Source organism: Sus scrofa, chromosome 5 (genome assembly GCF_054392235.1).
Source record: "Sus scrofa isolate SSC_HxYL_T2T_F1_AM1 chromosome 5, Sscrofa_HxYL_maternal_Yorkshire_Landrace_v2.0, whole genome shotgun sequence".
NCBI lineage: Eukaryota > Metazoa > Chordata > Mammalia > Artiodactyla > Suidae > Sus > Sus scrofa.
In genome coordinates, this window is record NC_139387.1 from 107,656,398 (window position 1) to 107,674,588 (window position 18,191).

The 18,191-nt window shown below is 44.4% G+C and overlaps 2 protein-coding genes across 7 annotated transcripts in view; one reads left to right on the forward strand and one right to left on the reverse strand.

Moving 5' to 3' along the window:
* Positions 1 to 15,948, reverse strand: part of ACSS3 (acyl-CoA synthetase short chain family member 3) — a 149,680-nt gene extending 133,732 nt beyond the window's left edge. For all 6 annotated transcript variants that reach the window (XR_014804590.1, XR_014804589.1, XR_014804591.1 and 3 more), the window contains exon 1: positions 15,450 to 15,948. Coding sequence is in view for 3 of the 6 variants with exons in the window: in XM_084957730.1 (XP_084813856.1) it covers positions 15,450 to 15,757 (308 nt within the window). In the remaining 3 variants the exon portion in view is untranslated. The remainder of the gene's footprint in view (positions 1 to 15,449) is intronic.
* A 383-nt stretch (positions 15,949 to 16,331) lies between these two features.
* Positions 16,332 to 18,191, forward strand: part of LOC102165555 (uncharacterized) — a 31,806-nt gene continuing 29,946 nt past the window's right edge. Inside the window, exon 1 of the mRNA XM_084957738.1 lies at positions 16,332 to 17,581. The gene's annotated coding sequence lies outside the window, so the exon portion shown is untranslated. The remainder of the gene's footprint in view (positions 17,582 to 18,191) is intronic.

The following is an 18,191-nucleotide window of genomic DNA, read 5'->3' on the forward strand; positions in this document are numbered from 1 at the left end:
CGTCATCGTAACGCCCCATTTCTTTAAGTCGATAACTCGGGCCTTCAGTGCAGACTGACACTGCGACGTCCTGAAGAAAGCATCCTCTGCAATGGAGGCGCCTGGAACGCAGGCTCCACGTTCATCACCTCATTCTGCACAACACTCGGCTCGTGTCCACGGAGCGATGGGCTGAGCAAGCCCATCAGAGAGGAGGACTGCCATCAGTCGTTGCAGAATGTGTAGAAAGAACTCTGTCTTCCCACTGAGCCTTACAAATGGTTCTGAGATTGTTTCTACAAAGACTGTGTAACTGGGGGAGGGACACAGGGAGCATCAATTATCTCTCTGTTTAAAATGATCTGAAGCCAATGTGACACAGCGTTAAGATTTTACACAGCCCAGTGTTCAGTGTCCACTAAATTATTACCTTGATTTAGTCTCTAAATATTTCCTAAGGAACAAAGCTGTGGGGCCTTATTCACAACATTTATTAATATTTTTGGAGAAAAAAAATGGACAATATACTAATTCCTCTTTGATCCAGAAAACTTCTAAGAATTCATCAGAGAGAAGGAGGAAAGAGAGAGAAAGAGGGAGGGAGAAAGGGAGAGAAAGAAGAGATGGACAATCAGACACAGAGAAAGAAATCTTTGTAATGCCATATCCAAAGAAGCAAGCCTTCTATAAATAAAACCACCTAAGTATCAACCTGAAGGGACCGTGAAACAAACCATTTTACATGCATCCAATAATCTGATATTCACCCAATGTGTTTAAATATTCTGCACACATCAAAAACCATGGAATAGGAGTTCCCGTCGTGGCCCAATGGTAACGAACCCAACTAGTATCCATGAGGATGCGAATTCGATCCTCAGTGGGTAAAGGATCCAGCAATGCCATCAGCTGTGGTGTAGTCCGCAGATGTGTCTCGGATCCCATGTTGCTGTGGCTGTGGCGTAGGCTGGCAGCTACAGCTCCAAGTCAACCCCTAGCCTGGGAATCTCCATATGCTGCGGATGCAGCCCTAAAAAGACACACACACACACAAAAAATTATCATGGAATAGAGAAACTTATTCTCAGTGGGAAAATGAGCTATCAAACAATATGGACTGTATAATTCCATTTTTCTATAAGAACAAGAGAGACCTAGAGAGTCAAACGGACTTACAGACACGGATAATAGATTTTTAAAAGGCAAAACACATATGAATGTGTTCAAGAACTAGTGAATCTGAATAAGGTTTATAGTCTACTTAACTGTATTATGACAATGTCAATTTTGGTTTTGATAATTTATCACAGTCATGTAGGAATTTACTCTATACCAAGATATATACTGAGAGTTATTTAGATATTGAACTATAATTGACATTTCACGTATTTTGGCTTTCCTAGTTTAATTATTAAAATACTACTGCTTCTTTGTGGGGGAAAAGGAGGCACAAACCTAAATTTCAAACACAATTACTTCTGAATAAGAAATATCAATGACAAGTAATCATAACCTAGGTCTCAAACCTAAGTCTTGTGATCATAAAACCTCTGCTCTTTTTTTTTATTTATTATTATTTTTTTTCTTTTTAGGGCCGTACCCGCAGCATTTGGAAGTTCTCAGTCTAGGGATCAAATTGAAGCTATAGCTGCCGGCCTACACCACAGCCACAGCAATGCAGGATCCAAGCCCTGCTTGTGACCTACACCACAGCTCACAACAATGCTGGATCCTTAACCCACTGAGCAAGACCAGGGATCGAACCCACATCCTCATGGATCCTAGTCAGGTTCATTAACCACTGAGCCAAGAAAGGAACTCCAACCTGTGCTCTTTTAATTAAAATACACTGTATCTCCTTCAATTTCCCACCTTCGTTCTCAACAAAAGAGCCTCACACACAGAGAGAAACTAAAGCCAACTAAACTAACCAGATACCACTGAGCATAAGTTAAAACATTAAAAAAAAGTAGACAAAATTTTTAGTCTTTTTTCCCCTAGTCTTATCCTAAAAATAATCTTAAGAACAATGTCAAAAACTACAGCTTTGCTCTATCCTCGCCAATTCCCACACTCTCTCCATATCACATCCTAGGAAAAAACTTTCCATTGACGTTTCAGTAATTTGAAACTTGAATACAGTGAAGCCGACTCACTTGTCTAAGAGTTCACTGTCTAGCTGGTGCTAACCGAGCCCACTATTCCTCTTTAATCTCTTTTTTGTAACTTGCCTTTTCCTAACCTTCCCATGTGTAAGCACCTCAAGAAGAAAATGAGACACTACTCAAAGGGATAAAATTAAAATTGGTTGATTCTTTTATCTATTAAAGGATTCATTTGTTAGAAAATGAACACTGTTAACCAAAATGGGAGCCTGTAGGTTCTAGTTACAATTCAACAGTCAAAAGTAATGCAGAGGCGAGTTGACTATAAAATAAAGCCACTTTTTAATCCATATTTTCAGAAAACAGTACCTAGGCAGTCTGTATCACTCATGATTACTCTCCTTTTGTTACACAGGAAAAGGAAAGCTATCTTATGAGAAGCAACAACACTTTTTTCCTTGGATGTACGAAACCATACCTCAAAGTTACACTCTACCTGGACTCTCATTTAGCACCTGGAATAGAGCCTGGTATGCAGGAGGCATTCAATAAACATTTGATGAATGAACCAGAGAGAGAAGGAAAGAATAAATGAAGGAACAAATGAGGTAGGAATGAATAAATTCTAGAGCCCTCCCCCGCCAAAAAAACCCGCTTTTATAAACAGAACAGGTCAATAAACACGTGTGTGTGTGTATATGTGTATGTACATATATGTGTGTCCCTGACTTTAACAGTGAAATAATGAGGTTAAACTAGGATTAACTGGAGAGGAAATGACACAATGAGAAGCTGATACACTCTGAGGTCTAACAGATCTGGTTTTTCATCCCAGATCGGCCACCTGCATGCTAAGTGAACATGAGCAGGTTACTTGACTCTCCCTAAAATCTTCTTTAAGAATGTATGCTCTTGAGAAGTGCAGAAAACTATGGAGGAGGATTACGGGTGCTATTCTTCCTGTAAAAATGTATTTTGAAATCTGTAACACTTTTAACACACACTCACTAACACACTCACCTATGTGCATGCACAAGACACTCACGCAAAAATAGGTCGAGTAAAATCGTCTTTTAGGATTTCAGAGATTTGGATTTGAGTAGTAGTATTTCTACCATGTACAATCTTTGGAATAATAAAAATTAATCTTTTTATAAATTAATTAAACTAAGGAAAGCAAAATTTTCATCAAATTGGATCTACCAAGCCTGTCACAACAGATTACATTTCAAACAGCTCTTGAAATATTGAGGTAAAATGAGATGTCTGAAGTAGACATATATAGAAGATCTTGAGCAGTCAGAGTCAACATTTTAAAATAATAATAAAATCAGGTTTGCATTTTTCTGAAATTCAAGCTTTTAACACATATAAGGCCAGCTTTTACTTCCAATCATGTAAATATTAACATTTTTATCATTTGTGCCAATACCATCAGTGTCCTAGAAAAATAATACTTTAGATTATCTCAGAGCTATTAATTTTCTTTTTAAAAATGTTTACATTTATGTGTACTTGATATGTAATATATTAATTTCAATGTACAACATAATGATTTGATATTTGAATACACTGAAAAATGATAGCCACGACAGGTCAAGCACCATTTGTCACCATACATAGTTGCAATTTTTTTTTATTTTCTTGTGTTAAGGACTTTTAAAATTTACTCTTAGCACTTTCAGCTATGTAATAGAGCATGAATAACTCTAGCCACCGTGCTGTACATGACTCCCCAAGGGCTTATTTTTCTCATAACTGGAAGTTTGTACCTTTTGATTCCCTAAACTTATTTCACCTCCTCCCAATCCCTCCCCCTCCGGAATCCACCAATCTGTTGTCTACATCCATAAGCTTGCATTTTGTTTTGTTTTGCTGTTTGTTTTGATTTTTAGTATTCACATATAAGTGAGATCATTGCCTTTCATTCCTTTTAACCAGTGAGTTTCCTTTGGTACATAAAATTCACTTACCCAGTTAACACATTTTATAAAACAATGACTAAAAAATGATAATCTAATAACATGATATTGATATAACACTTAAATCTGAAATTCTTAGAACCTCACATATGCAGAGACAACTTTTCCAGTTCATAGGCCCATGACTGGGTCTGTCCCACAAGTATTTCCCTCCTTGCAGTATGAAGGCTTTGGCTTCAGGACCACCTAAGGCATTGGAAGGATTCAAAGAATACATACAATCTTAGCACAGGGTCTGATGCAGGTTAAGTGCTACCTAAGAGTGACTACTGCTGTATCACCACGGTTGTTATTCTGTACCACTAATGAGAGGCAATGCATCAGTTTTAAAGAAAGTAATAGCTCAGTCATGAGCTAGAGAATAACCGCATTGGAGTTTCTTTCTCCATCTATTATAGACTCTCCAAATACTATGGTGGCTTACCCACTAAACACCAAAGGAACCATCTAACATTTTTAGATCATTTGCTCCCAAAAGTTTGGCAACACCCATGGAATAATGCAGGTAAATGAAATGAGAGCGCCCACAACTCAGGGTCCTTATACTGAATTTCAAAAGTAAATTATTTATATCAGAACTAAGCTAGATGCAATAGGATTCCTAAGAAACTCATCTCTGCACTTAACATATGCCATTTATCGAGGTCTATCCCCCCTGCACAGGGATCAAGATGAAAAGCAATGAAAGCAAAACAGCAAAGAATACTATACATGAATACATTTTAAAAGTGGTCAAAATTGGGAGTTCCCGTCGTGGCGCAGTGGTTAACGAATCCGACTAGGAACCATGAGGTTGAGGGTTCGATCCCTGGCCTTGCTCAGTGGGTGAAGGATCCGGCGTTGCTGACAGCTGTGGTGTAGGTTGTGGATGCAGCTCGAATCCCGAGTTGCTGTGGCTCTGGTGTAGGCCGGCGGCTACAGCTCCGATTAGACCCCTAGCCTGGGAACCTCCATATGCCACGGGAGCAGCTCAAGACAAGGCAAAATGATCAAAAAAAAAAAAAAAGAATGGTCAAAATTGGAGTTCCCATTTTGGCTCAGCAGTTTAAGAACCCGATTAGTATCCATGAGGATGTAAGTTCGATTCTTGGTCGGGCTCAGTGGGTTCAGGATTCAATGTTGCTGCAAGCTGCAGCATAGGTCGCGGATGTGGCTCAGAGCCTACATTGCTGTGGCTGTAGCACAGGCCAGCAGCTGCAGCTCTGATTTGATCCCTGGCCTGGGAATTTCCATATACCACAGGTGCAGCCCTAAAAAGAAAAATTAAAGCAATTAAAATAATCAAAATCTACAATGTCCATAATTATAAACACACAAGTCCTAGTATTTTCTTTTACTGAGAGGTTGGAGGAAATGAAAATTTTCAAATATTCCTAACTAGATGAATTAGGCTATTTATCACCATGTTCTCATAAAAATACTATTATAAGCAATGAATAACGTGGCCATTACAGATTTTCCTGAAGTCAGAAAACCAACAGAGCATTTTAAAGGAAGGGATTAATATTGCTTTCTACTGTCCATGAAACATTTAAGTAGGTAACACTTAATATAGAGCCCCTCTTACCCTACATTTGGGACTGTTGTACACATTCTAAATATTTTATACATAAAAACAATATATTTTTTCAAAGAGCATCAGTCTACTACTCCGGATCTGATATGTACATTTTCCAAATGTTCTAAGATACAGATCCACATTTTAAAAATTACTTTTAGTGGATTTCAGTGGAAAAGGACTAAGAAGAGAAATCAAAATTAAGTAAGACAATTAATATAGAAACAACATAATGTAGTATACACCTAGCCTATTCAGACTGCCTGGGTTCAAACTAGAGGTATGCTACTCCCTAATTTTATATGTTTAGACAAGTTTTTCTTTTTTTTTTTTTTTTTTTCTTTTTTTTTTTGTCTGTTTTGGACTGCACCCAGAGCATATGGAAGTTCCCAGGCTAGGGGTCAAATCGGAGCTGTAGATCCTGGCCTGCAGCACAGCCACAGCAACATGGGATCCAAGGTGCATCTGCAACCTACACCACAGCTCATGGCAATGCTGCATCCTTAACCCCCAGAGCAAGGCCAGGGATTGAACCAGTGTCCTCAGGGATACGAGTCAGGTTCATTAACCACTGAGCCACTCTCTGAATCTCCATTTCCACACCCGCTAAATGAGAATACGAGTTGACCCTACCTCACAGGTTGTTACTATTAAATAAATACTAAACAAACTCAAGCACTTAGTTTCGTACCTGGTTCATAGCATGGATGCTACAGAACTTGGCTGTTTGCGCCACATGGTAGACACTGTTGACAGGCACCAGCACAGCCAACCACTCAACAGTCCTGTGAGTAGTTACTGCATTTTCCCATCAATAGAGACAGGTTGGATTACATTCACCAACAACGGCAAACTCTCAACACCGTGAAAAAAATAACCTTTCCCACTCATGCAACTTTACTGGGGCATCAGGGGGGCTCCCCAAAGGACTGCGCAGCAACCCAGGCCGCACGTGGTTCCCACATGGCTCCGACAGATGAGAGAGGAGTAAAGATTGAAGCGCCAGCAACAACAAATCGTTTCCTCTGGATGGTGAAACCAGATCCTCCTGTGTGCTCTGAGGCAGAGCTGTTGCATAATCATTCCCATCAGTCGCCCTTTGACAATTATGTGGAACACGGAACTGTTCAAAGAGTGCAATTTAAATGTTAACCCAAAAATCATTTTGTTTTCTCTCCTAATAATGATCCGCAACCCTTCTTCCCCTCCCCACCAAAAGAGAGTATCACACAAATTCCCGTTGGTAATACCAGCAAACTTCTTTAGGCCTTGATTAAGCAGGGAGAGTTGAGAGGAAGGTAGTGTCAGGGCATGTGTGGTTTAGAAAAGCACTTAACTCTCAACTGAGAATCAATGAAACTCTATGAAAATTTAAAAAATGAAAAAGTGTGGGGAGAAAGCAAAGTGGGATTCGTGCAAAAGCAGACTTTTCTAAACTCCATGCTGTTGCTTACGGTTATTTTAGCAAAGAGTCAATAATAATGATTTTATGTCCCTCTGGCTACTACATTTTTTTGCAGTTTATTGTACTAATTCTTTTTGCACAAGCATCTCTATTGATCATGTCTACATCAGATACTGAGCATTCTTTTTTCTTGGTCTTCTCCAATTTCTTTTCCTTAACTGATATATCTACTTAGGAGAGACATCTTAAAAAATATATATATACTTGGGAAATGTTATTCCAACATCAAAACCTAAGGAGAAGGTATTCCTATTGTCCAGAGTTATCTCAAGTCAAAGACCTAGAATTTATTTTTTTTCCATTTTTTAAAGCTTTATTGAAATACAGTTTTATAATATTGTGCCATTTTTTGCTGTACAGCAAAGTGACCAAGTCATACATATATATACATATGTTACCTTTCTTATCTTTTTTTTTTTTTTTTTTGCTTTTTGCTTTTTAGGGCTGCACCTGCAGCATATGGAAGTTCACACCCTAGGGGCTGAATCAGAGCTACAGCTGCCGGCCTACACCACAGCCACAGGAACACGCGACCTGAGCCACGTCTGCGACCTACACCACAGCTCACAGCAACATCGGACCCTCGACCCACGGAGCCAGGACAGGGATCGAACCCGAATTCTCATGGATGCTAGTCGGATTCGTTTCTGCTGCGCCACAGCAGGAACCCCTCCTGTATTATCTTCTATCATGGAAAAAGACGAGACTTCGGATACCTTCCTCCCACTTCAGGGCAGCTCATCTTTTAGATCAGTAAAATGTACTACTTACCTAAAAGCCATAAATCAAAATCTACCCTTCTCTGACATAGCATTTTAAAAAGCTTCTTTTTTCACCTTTTCTAAAATTTCAACTGGACTCATCAAACTCGAAATTCTTAAAACTTCAATTGTCCTAGACATCCAAAGAACACTACCCCTCCTTCCTATGCCCTGTTCCTTACCTCACTTGGTCGGAATTACAGCAAAAGCAAATACCATTAATACCTTTTATAACAGGTTCTCTAACCCCATGGTTAAAGATTAAATAAAGATTTGAGTGCTATATGTACATGTGCGTCCTAAAACTATAATTTAAAGAGGTTATGACATTTATATGTTAGATCACAAACATCCATTAGCCTCCCTCTTGCAAATGTCCTTTCACGATGGAAAGCAATGACCTCCCTTGTGGAGGTGCTGCTTGAAAGTGGGAATTCTTGAAAAAAGAAGAAAATGCAAAAGCAGCAAATAACTGCAACCACTAGATTCTTTCTCTCAACTAATAGTGTAGGGACTGGACAATGGCAAAGCAAGCTGCCTTCCCGGAGGTGCTAAGAATTTGGACTTTCCCCCCCACTCCCTAATTGAGTGGTCACAGCTGATTGAATTTCCATCGTTCATTGACTGGGCCCTTTGTCAGGCAATCCATCCTCGCTTGTGTAATCACAGCATTCCAGGAGTTCAACTCTCTTCTGTCCTGATGGTTCAGCAGCACGACAGACTGAGAAAATGAGATACAGCACAGCACCAAGCCACTGACCTTGAGAATATCCAATAAGGACCATCTTTTAAAACGGGTCTCTCTTGACGAGGTTATCGAGAGAAGAGATTGCTAACAGGCCATTTTGCATGCTGACCATGTACCTTCTTAAAACACGTTTTGCATTTATAAAAAAAATGACAATTTAAATGTGAAATATACAGCACTACGTAAAATACGAGGAATAAATTCATTTCATTGAGAGTTTGCCAAAACAGGACAAATGTTTCACCTTTAGATAACACGGTCACCTTCCAACCAGATTAAATATGATATTAATATCTGATAATTCTGAAGGAAATTTCACAGAATCCAGACAGAAAGAAGCGGGAAAAGAAAAAGAAAGGACTGAATTTGCCCAACAGTTTAATGTAGCTGATCCATCCATTGCCAGTGAATCAACATTCAGTGGAGGCATGAAATTACTTTTTGGTTACGTAAAATCCACATTAGTTCCCTTATCTGTTTTCCTCTAAAAGAACGTCAACCTCACAGAAAAGCTGCACATACAAGGACTTGTCCTCCCTTCCAAACCCCTGACCTGATGTCTGCAACCTCAGAATAAGGTACCACATGAACAAGTACTAGTTATCTTTTTTCCAGCTATCTGGTCTCCCTGCCAAACTCACAATCACATGCTTTGCAGTACACAAGGCAACAAAACAGATCTACGGAGCAGCTTTGCATTCCAGCTTCTACCCGTTCCTTCCGTTAACTTCTGGTATCTAAAGAAAAGAAAAGATAAGCAACCACACAAAGTTCAGCTTGTTAAAAAAGAAGCGGAATCAGAAGGAGGAGGAGGCCTGTTGATGGGAAACAGGTTTCGCCATCAGCAAAAGTCCCTTCATTTCCATTCCACAGGTTTTTTTCACTTTGGCCTCTGGAGGAGGGGTTTCCCTAAAGGAGAAGGTGGGGAAAGGCAAGAGAGTGAGGAAACTCTTTTTCAGGGAATTGGGACACCTCCACAAGCCTTCCTCCTGACCCTGTCAAATACCTCCCTGGGCTGTTGGGCTCACCATCCGTTCACCCTGTCACGTAGGATTCCGGCTTTGGCCTTCCTCCCTCGGGTGACAGCACACTATGAAAAGACACGGAGGACGTGTGAGTCAGAACTGCTCCCTTTCAAATCCCCAATAACCTCGAAACACCTCGAGAGCCCTTGATTGCTCCTGGCTCTCCTCTGGTCATTGCGATCTCCGCTCTCCCTGTTATTCCATGGCGCAAAATATCCCTGCTCTTCCTTCTGTTTATTTTTTATTGTTTTATTTTATTTTATTTTTTTTTTGGTCTTTTTGCTATTTCTTGGGCCGCTCCCGTGGCATATGGAGGTTCCCAGGCTAGGGGTCGAATCGGAGCTGTAGCCACCGGCCTACGCCTGAGCCACAGCAACACGGGATCCGAGCCGCGTCTGCAACCTACACCACAGCTCACAGCAACGCCGGATCGTTAACCCACTGAGCAAGGGCAGGGACCGAACCCGCAACCTCATGGTTCCTAGTCGGATTCATTAACCACTGCGCCACAACGGGAACTCCCTTTCTGTTTATTTTAACAATCATTTTTTCCCTTCCATTTGTCTCCAAAGTTCAGTCCTTGGTATTAGATTCCCCCCTGCCCCCTCCATCTTCGCCCTTCCCCCCTCAATATTTCTCTCTCCACTCAACCTTCCCCCAGCTCTAGCTTTCACCTCGTTACAAATTTCAGTCAAATCTGTATGTCTCCATCAAGTCCTTGCTTGCCCAGTTTTCAACCCCTTTGATTTAAGCTCATAATTCCTCCCCTTGGACATCTGAGTCAAACTCTCATGGTCACCCTAACTTCTTTCCTTCCCTGGACCCCACTGTCAGGCTGTCACTGTGACTCGTTTAGCCCAGACTGCAGCTACTGGGTTCCAGCCAAGTGCTGTCCTGTGAAAATGCAGACCTACTGCTGACAGAGAGTCTCCCTTTTTTAAGAGAAGCCCCCAAAACCGTATTGTTAAAGAAAATTTGTTGTAGATGAAATCTTCCAATGTTGAAAACACTGACAACTACTTTAAAGAAATAAACACACAAACAAACAAAAACACCCAGCAAAACCTCTCTGCAGACCTAAGAGTCAGGTTAATGACATACACCTTAGCTTGCCATGCTCAGCCATCTAAAATCATCCTGAAACTACCTTCTGATTTCAAGGAGCACTAACTCCAAAAAACCACCCCAAGCCCACGGGTCTCCCATTCTCTCCTACAAGCTCACTTGGTTCCTTCTCATCTCTCTGCCTCTGTCATGCTTGTTCTCCACACGAACGTGTTTTGCTTCCTCTCTCAATCTTACTTTAAGATTGAGTTCAAATGCTGCCACTTCTCCGAAAACTTCCTGGACCGTATGAGCTTATGGGAATACCTCGTCCCTATTTCAGAGACATTAATACCTAGTACTGCGGGTCAGGCACCGTCCTAGACACTGCGCATGCTCTGGAGCCCTCCCACTATAATCCTAAGAAATTGATACCGACGTTATCCCCAAGTTACCAGTGAGGGTACTGAAACCTGTGCAAGGTAAGAGGCAGAGGCTGTTTCTTGTTTCAGTGCAGAGGAGAAAATTCAAGTTCTCATCATCCATTGTGTGAGATGTGTTTTGTGCCAGGAAAATGTAATTTAAATCCTCCATGACTCACCAGACCCTTCACGATACGGCCCTCTCTATTCCCTGACCAAGCAGCCCAGCCACACTAGCCTCTTTCTTTCTAGAATTTACTGAGCTGCTTCATACATGGCCTTTGCACGTGCTGTTTTCTTTGTTTGGAGTGTTCCTCCCTACTTCTGACTTCTAATTCCCACTCATTGTGATCTCAATTAAACCATTATTTTCTTTTTCTTTTGTTTTTTTTTTTTTTTTTTGGCTTTTTGCCTTTTCTAGGGCCGCTCCCATGGCATATGGAGGTTCCCAGGCTAGGGGTCTAATCGGAGCTGTAGCCGCGCCTACACCACAGCCACAGCAACACGGGACTGGAGCCATGTGTGCAACATTCACCACAGCTCACGGCAACACTGGATCCTTAACCCACTGAGCCACGATGGGAACTGCAAACCATTATTTTCTTAAGACTCCTACACGATCCTTCCAAAAACAATTATGTTAAATCCCCCATTAACCACTGTATTTCATAGCATCCACTGCAACTCAAAATAAACAGTTTTAGAGGAATTTATTTAATGTATACCTCTGCTACTGCTGTGTAGTGAGTTTTTTTACTCTATCTTTTATCATTTTCTGTGTACTGCATCCTCAGTGAGTGAGTGATTTGTCTCTGGCACTTATGAGGCATTTTAAGACTTGGAGAGATGAAGCCACCTTTATCTGCACCTCAAAGCTAGTAAGAAACTGAGATCTTGCATGTTAAAAAACCTACACAACTTTTACTACAGAAATGTTAACCCAACCGAAATCATTTTCTAGTATTCTCATTAGTCCGAGACTTTCTTTTTTAGCTTATAGTCACTACTAATACACACTAAATTCTAAATCATATAGTATATGAGAATCTGATGACTGAATGCTGTTTAAATAAAAAGAAACTAAAATAGGATTACAATAGTTCCAGAGAAAAACTGATGACCCAGTGAACTGCCTAATCCTTGAGAGTGGCAGCTGGATTTCAATTTCAGGATAGGCAGCAGAATGTCTAATTCCCTGGGAGAAAATAAGCAAAACATCCATTCCGTTGGTCTAGGATTAGAGGAATGTCTAGGAGTTCCAACTGCTTCACCTTAGATTGCAGTTTTCCACTGAAGTCTCCATAACAAACTTTATTTCCTCCAAAGCTAGGTGTCAGGAAGGGGAATTAACCAACAGACTATGAGGTATGGTAGTTCTTCACATTCCTAAAGCACCTACATGTCATTTGGTTTTTAAAGGTCGCGGTGAAAGGCACTTTACAGCCCTATTCGGTGCAATGGAAAGTCTCTTCAGTATGTCACCCTTAAAGATTTCTATTCCATGCTCATGTTACTGCACCTGTAAACTGCTGTTGGGGAGTTTATGCCATTATGCAAGCTACGAAGCATTACTATTTAAGTACTGGGCTTTTGATAGCCCTGTGGACCCAGAGGGGCGTTTAATGAAAAATAAAGAGATAAGCTTAGAACGGGGAAGGAGAACTCCTCTTGCCTCTGAGGAGCCAAAGAACATCAGAGACCTCGGCACGTGTTTGTCACCTCCATTTAGGAGGAAACAATCAGCTGTCGAACCAGACGGCAGCTTCAAAAGTAAGCCAAGCACGTTCACGTGAAACTGTGCCTGTAAACACTTAGGACCGCCCAAAGTCATACATAATTAAAAACCATCAAATCCATTTATCCTGTTATCTATCACGTTTTAAACTCATAGGTCTGTTCTGCCCTAGAATCTAGGGCTATAAAGATAAAAAAAAAAAAAAAAAAGAAAAGAAAGGCCTCCCCCATGAGTTCACCTTTGTAGAAGAAAAAAATGTTCACCAAGGAGGAGTATCTGCAAAGCGGATGTCAGGCCTCCCACCTCTACTTGCCTCTCCAACTCTGCCAACTCAACTTCTTCGGAAGATTGAATCACACTGCCAAAATAAACAGAAACTCAAGGACTTATCTCTTATTCACATTGATCTTTTTGGCCGCAATAAAACAGGTATGGCCACGGGATTCCCAGAGTACAAAGAAGAAGAATTCAGAGTCGGCATTGTCAGATGTCAGTGATCTACCATGTATTAAATTTTTAAAATACATACAAGGGTCCTTTGGCAAAAATCCTCATGGAAAACAACGTTTTTTGACACAATTTTAGAACATTTAGGCAAGCAACTAAAAATTAAGAAAGAATGAGTTAGAAAATCTCCAGGTCTTAATTGTCCGTTTTGATGGACGCCTCGACTTCCACATTCTCTGCAATTCCTTGAGCCCTTACCGATTTCAACTAATCTTCTAGAAACCTGTCCTTTCCTTTTCATTGCCACTGCCACTGCCTTAGGTCTGACCCTCCCTGGTTTTTACTTGGAACATCCCAGTGACTTTTTTTTTGCTTTTTAGGGCTGCATCGCAGCATATGGAGGTTCCCAGGCTAAGGGTCCAATCAGAGCTGCGGCCAGCTGACGCCAGAGCCACAGCAACATCAGATCTGAGCGGTGTCTGCAACCTACACCTCAGCTCACAGCAACCTGGGATCCTTCCCCTACTGAGCCAGGCCAGGGATGGAACCCGCAACCTCATGGTTCCTAGTGGGATTCATTTCCACTGCACCACCATGGCAACTCCCCCAGTGACTTCTTGAGTTCTCTGCACACAGTTTTATGGGAAGGATAGTACCATACTTTACGACAGATACGTGGGCACATACTTTGGAGAACACATTCGTAGACAAGACAATAATGTGTTTTTTGATCTGAGAAACACTAGGCAGATTTCCTCCATGAAACTGGAAAAGAGCTATTCTTGCTCTAACCTGTGCAGGGTCTATATCATTTGAGACGGTGGTCTTAATCCTTCACCAAGTTAACTGTCTTACTAGTTCCACATTTATATATGAGAAAACTGAAGTACAGAGAGGTTAAGTAACCTGCCTATGAACACACAGCTAGTACCTCCAAGAGTCAAACCTCGAACCCAGAATTCTGGCACCAGAGATCATTCTCTGAACCATTAGGCGTCTCCCCAAGTAGGAACTATGTAGTATTCTCTGGTGCATATCCAGTGTCTGGGTCCCCGCCACACAGGTAAGAAAGGATCAGTTAAACAGTACTGAAAAAACTGAACAGGATGGGGAAATGTGCTTGGGTTCTGAAGGTAAAACCATGTAAACAGCTCCAACCACTCAGGAGAAGATAAGACACGGTGGTGACACAGGACAGGCTCTGGTGGTGACGCTCTTCTCCAAGTTCCCTGTTCCCAACAAGGAGACACTTGTTGAATGCAAGCCTGACCCTGTCATTCCCCCAGCTGGGAACTTGGAAAGGGTTCTGGGAAAGCCCATGTGCTCTTCTGAAAACTTGTACAGGAAACACTGTTCCCTAATGGCTGGCATTTGAGAGTTACCACACTCTTAGGGGCTAGGCACGCCGCCCAAAGGGCAGCCACAACTCCTGAGTTCTAGCCTGAGTGACCCAACCTTAACATACTGGCAAATATGGCATGTATTCTACAATGTATCTCCGTTTGCGCTAATACAGAAAGAATGTTTTTAACTACTTATGATTGCAATTCTAGAATTAAAAAAAAAAAGTTATTCTGACCACCTGCCTCCAGGTGCATTCCTTCTGGGTGCCCCACACTGCAGCTTCATATATGGGACAGGGCTATGGATCTAACCTGTCCCACAGTGATTCACAAACCACATCGACAGTCAAATTTCAACCTGAGTTCCACCTCCTGGACTTCAATAATTCGGACCTTGTGGACTTTGAGAAAACATATGCATCCTTCCAAACCCAACTTAGGGGCGAGCTTAGTGAAGTCTCTGCTCAACTCTCTTCCTTCCCGCAGTGTGCAGGGACTTCCTAACATGCCCCTAAAGTATCAGTCTGCTTTCGGTTGTTTACGTGGCCGCCCCCTCCCCCCCCGCGAGACTGTGCTGTCCCGGTAACGGGCTCCGGCTTTAGGCCACTTCACGGCGCAGAGCCCAGCCGGGCAGGTAGATCGCGGGTCTACAGGAAGCTGGGCTCCCAACACGTAACCGCGTCTCTCAAGACAAGGCAAGAAAGCTGACTATGGAATTGAAATGAAACCCAAATTAAAAGTTCTCAACACATCTCCGGCCTTACTCTCGTTCCCCAAAGAACTCCAGGTTCACGCGCCCAAGAGAAACGGCGGCGGAGGCGGAGGAGCCACTCACCAACTGGTGGAAGACGAGTGTCTGTTCTCCAGCGTTTTGGTCCACGGCTTGTACCAGCTAATCTGCTCCGCGGCTTTGCCCCAGAACCTCTCGGGGTCGGCCACCGAGGCCGCGAAGTGGCGCTTGTACTCGCCGCAGCTCGAGGACAGCACCCGGCAGCCCCGGCCCGCGAGAGCTCCCCGCGGGCCGGGGGCCACGAACGCTCTGCGGGCCAGGCCGGCTCCCCGAGCGGGAGAGGACGCGGGCAGGGCCCCCCCGAGTCCCCCGGCGCCGGTGACTTTGCGACACTGCAACCACGACGGCTTCATCGTCGCTGCCGCCGGCGTCCCCCTGCTTGCAGGCTGCGCTGCCCGCGGTCCCGAGCGCCCTCCTGGGGCGACCCCTGGGGCGCTCGCGACGCTCCGGGGCCCGAGGGGAGCGAGCGGGAAGCGGGGGCAAATTCCGAGGTGTCCCCGGAGCCCGGGAGTTTGAAAGTCCCCCTAGAGTCGCCGGGAAAAACCGACCTGGAGCGACGGGGGAAGAAGCCACAGGCTGCCGCGGGCGGGGCGGGGCGGGCGGGGGTCCCGACGTCCAGGGGGCGGGGCCGGGGGCGGGGCGGGCGAGGGTCCCGACGCCCCGGGGGCGGGGCCGGGGCGGGGCGGGCGAGGGTCCCGACGCCCCGGGGGCGGGGCCGGGGCGGGGCGGGCGAGGGTCCCGACGCCCCGGGGGCGGGGCCGGGGCGGGGCGGGCGGGGGTCCCGGCGCCCCGGGGGCGGGGCCGGGGGCGGGGCGGGCGAGGGTCCCGACGCCCCGGGGGCGGGGCCGGGCCGGGGCGGGCGGGGGTCCCGGCGCCCCGGGGGCGGGTCCGGGGGCGGGGCGCCGAGCGCGGCGCCGCGGGAAACCCAGCCTCCGGCGGCGCCCACGCTGCCCCTCCGCCGGGAACAAACGCCTTCCAATCGAAAGACCGTCTCCCGGGTACCCCTAAAGGTGAGGCCGGCGGACCCACCTCACTCTCAGGTTTACAACAAACAAGTTTCGCGCAGCGCCTCCGGCGGGATCTTTGGAGCGCGAGCGGGTGCCCGCGGCCCGGCCTCTGGCCTGCCGCCGGGAACCACCGAGCTGGGCGCCGCGGCCCGGGCCCCTGCAGTGTCACCTTTTATTTATTATTTTTTACACAATGCTCCATTTAAAAAAACGAGTGGTTCCAGGGCAGGGACTGCTCCAGGATTTCCTGACAGCTGAGAGAGGAGGAGGAGGAGTGAAGGGAGGTTGCCCAACGTTATAGTGAAGAGCCGGATGGGAGTGATTGAGAAGCCGTAGGGGAGAGGGAACCCGGTGGGGATGCGAATGCACCTGCGGACTAGACCCCCCACAGGCTCCAGGCAGAAAGCTGAAGACTTGTTGCTTTTCCCTCCCTTCCCATTTGCCTCTTTGGAGGTTTTTTGGCTGTTTTTTGATTGGGGGGGGGGGGATGAAGCCAAAAGCAAGAGCAAAGTCAAGATGAAATGAATCCCGAGAGAAAAAGAGGAACCTGAGGAAAATTAAAAGAGATACTCGGTTTAATTACTGTCGCGGTTTAATCTTCTTCAAACTCCTTCACTGGTTTTTTTTACCCCCGTGAGGTTCCGATAGGATCTCGTTTGCCTTCTGTTACACCAAACACACTCTTTTTTTGTGTGATAGTATTTGCACCTGTAAATAAATATGTGCGTTCCGAACTCCGAAGTGAGAAATAATGAACGAGCAGATCCTAGGAAGAGTGTAAACCTGAGAAGCTGTAAACAGATTGTTTTCTGCAGGAAAGAATAATGTGGAGATAAAGGTTAAACAGAACAGAGATAACTCTATTGCAAAACAGAGACTATTTCTTCAAATAATCACTCCAACTAAGAAACAAGGCCCTAGAGGCTTCCGTAACACCTGCAGCCTACTCTCTTCCAAAGGCCTCCTGGCAAGTGATTTTCATTAGCAAAAGGCCCTTGTCCCTATTTAAATGCAGAGAAAATTACCAAGGGCTGTAATGGCCTAGCCCGCTCCTTTCCTCTGCCCAGGTGTGTACTGCTACTGCCAGGAGGCCTAGATCCTTTGACCGCCCAAACCATCCGCTACTGTGTTACAGTGAAGTCCATCTACATCATCCCGCTTAGCAAATAGGTGAGCCCCTGCATTGTGTAAAGGGTGATTTGTGGTGGGGGGAGTGGCTGGGGGAACGCGAAAGAAGCTGGCAGATCCCTACGGGCTCCTACTGGGTCTCTCTACAGGGTGCTGGCACTTTGAAACACGTTAGGTCCGGTGTTTCGCCAGAGGAGTACTAAGAAGGAGCTGCGATCCCCTTGTTCTCCACGTTGAGGCAGTGGGATGGTGTTCCTGGCACACCTGTAAGCCACCGGGCACAGGCTTCTCCCCCTGGAAAGTTCTGCCACTTCGCCAGAGCAGACTGTTGAAGTATGATCCTTTTATATCTGTGTCCCACAGTAAGTAAGGTGGGGAATCTAAGTCCATGGTTTTCAGACTAGGCTGATCATCTCCCTATTTAAAAGAAGAAAGATTTTAGACTTCAGATAAAATATGACAAAGCGAAGTACCCACACCCACTCCTCTTCTTCTATAAACCTCAGTGAAAAAGTTCAGTGGTGCTGGTGGTGCCAGTAAAACCCTAGGAAACAAAGACAATAGGAGACGACAAGAAACCAAGTGAGGGAATGGAAAGAAGATGAATTCGTGGTATATGACTTAAGGGGTAGAGGGGGAAGCTGAATGTAAC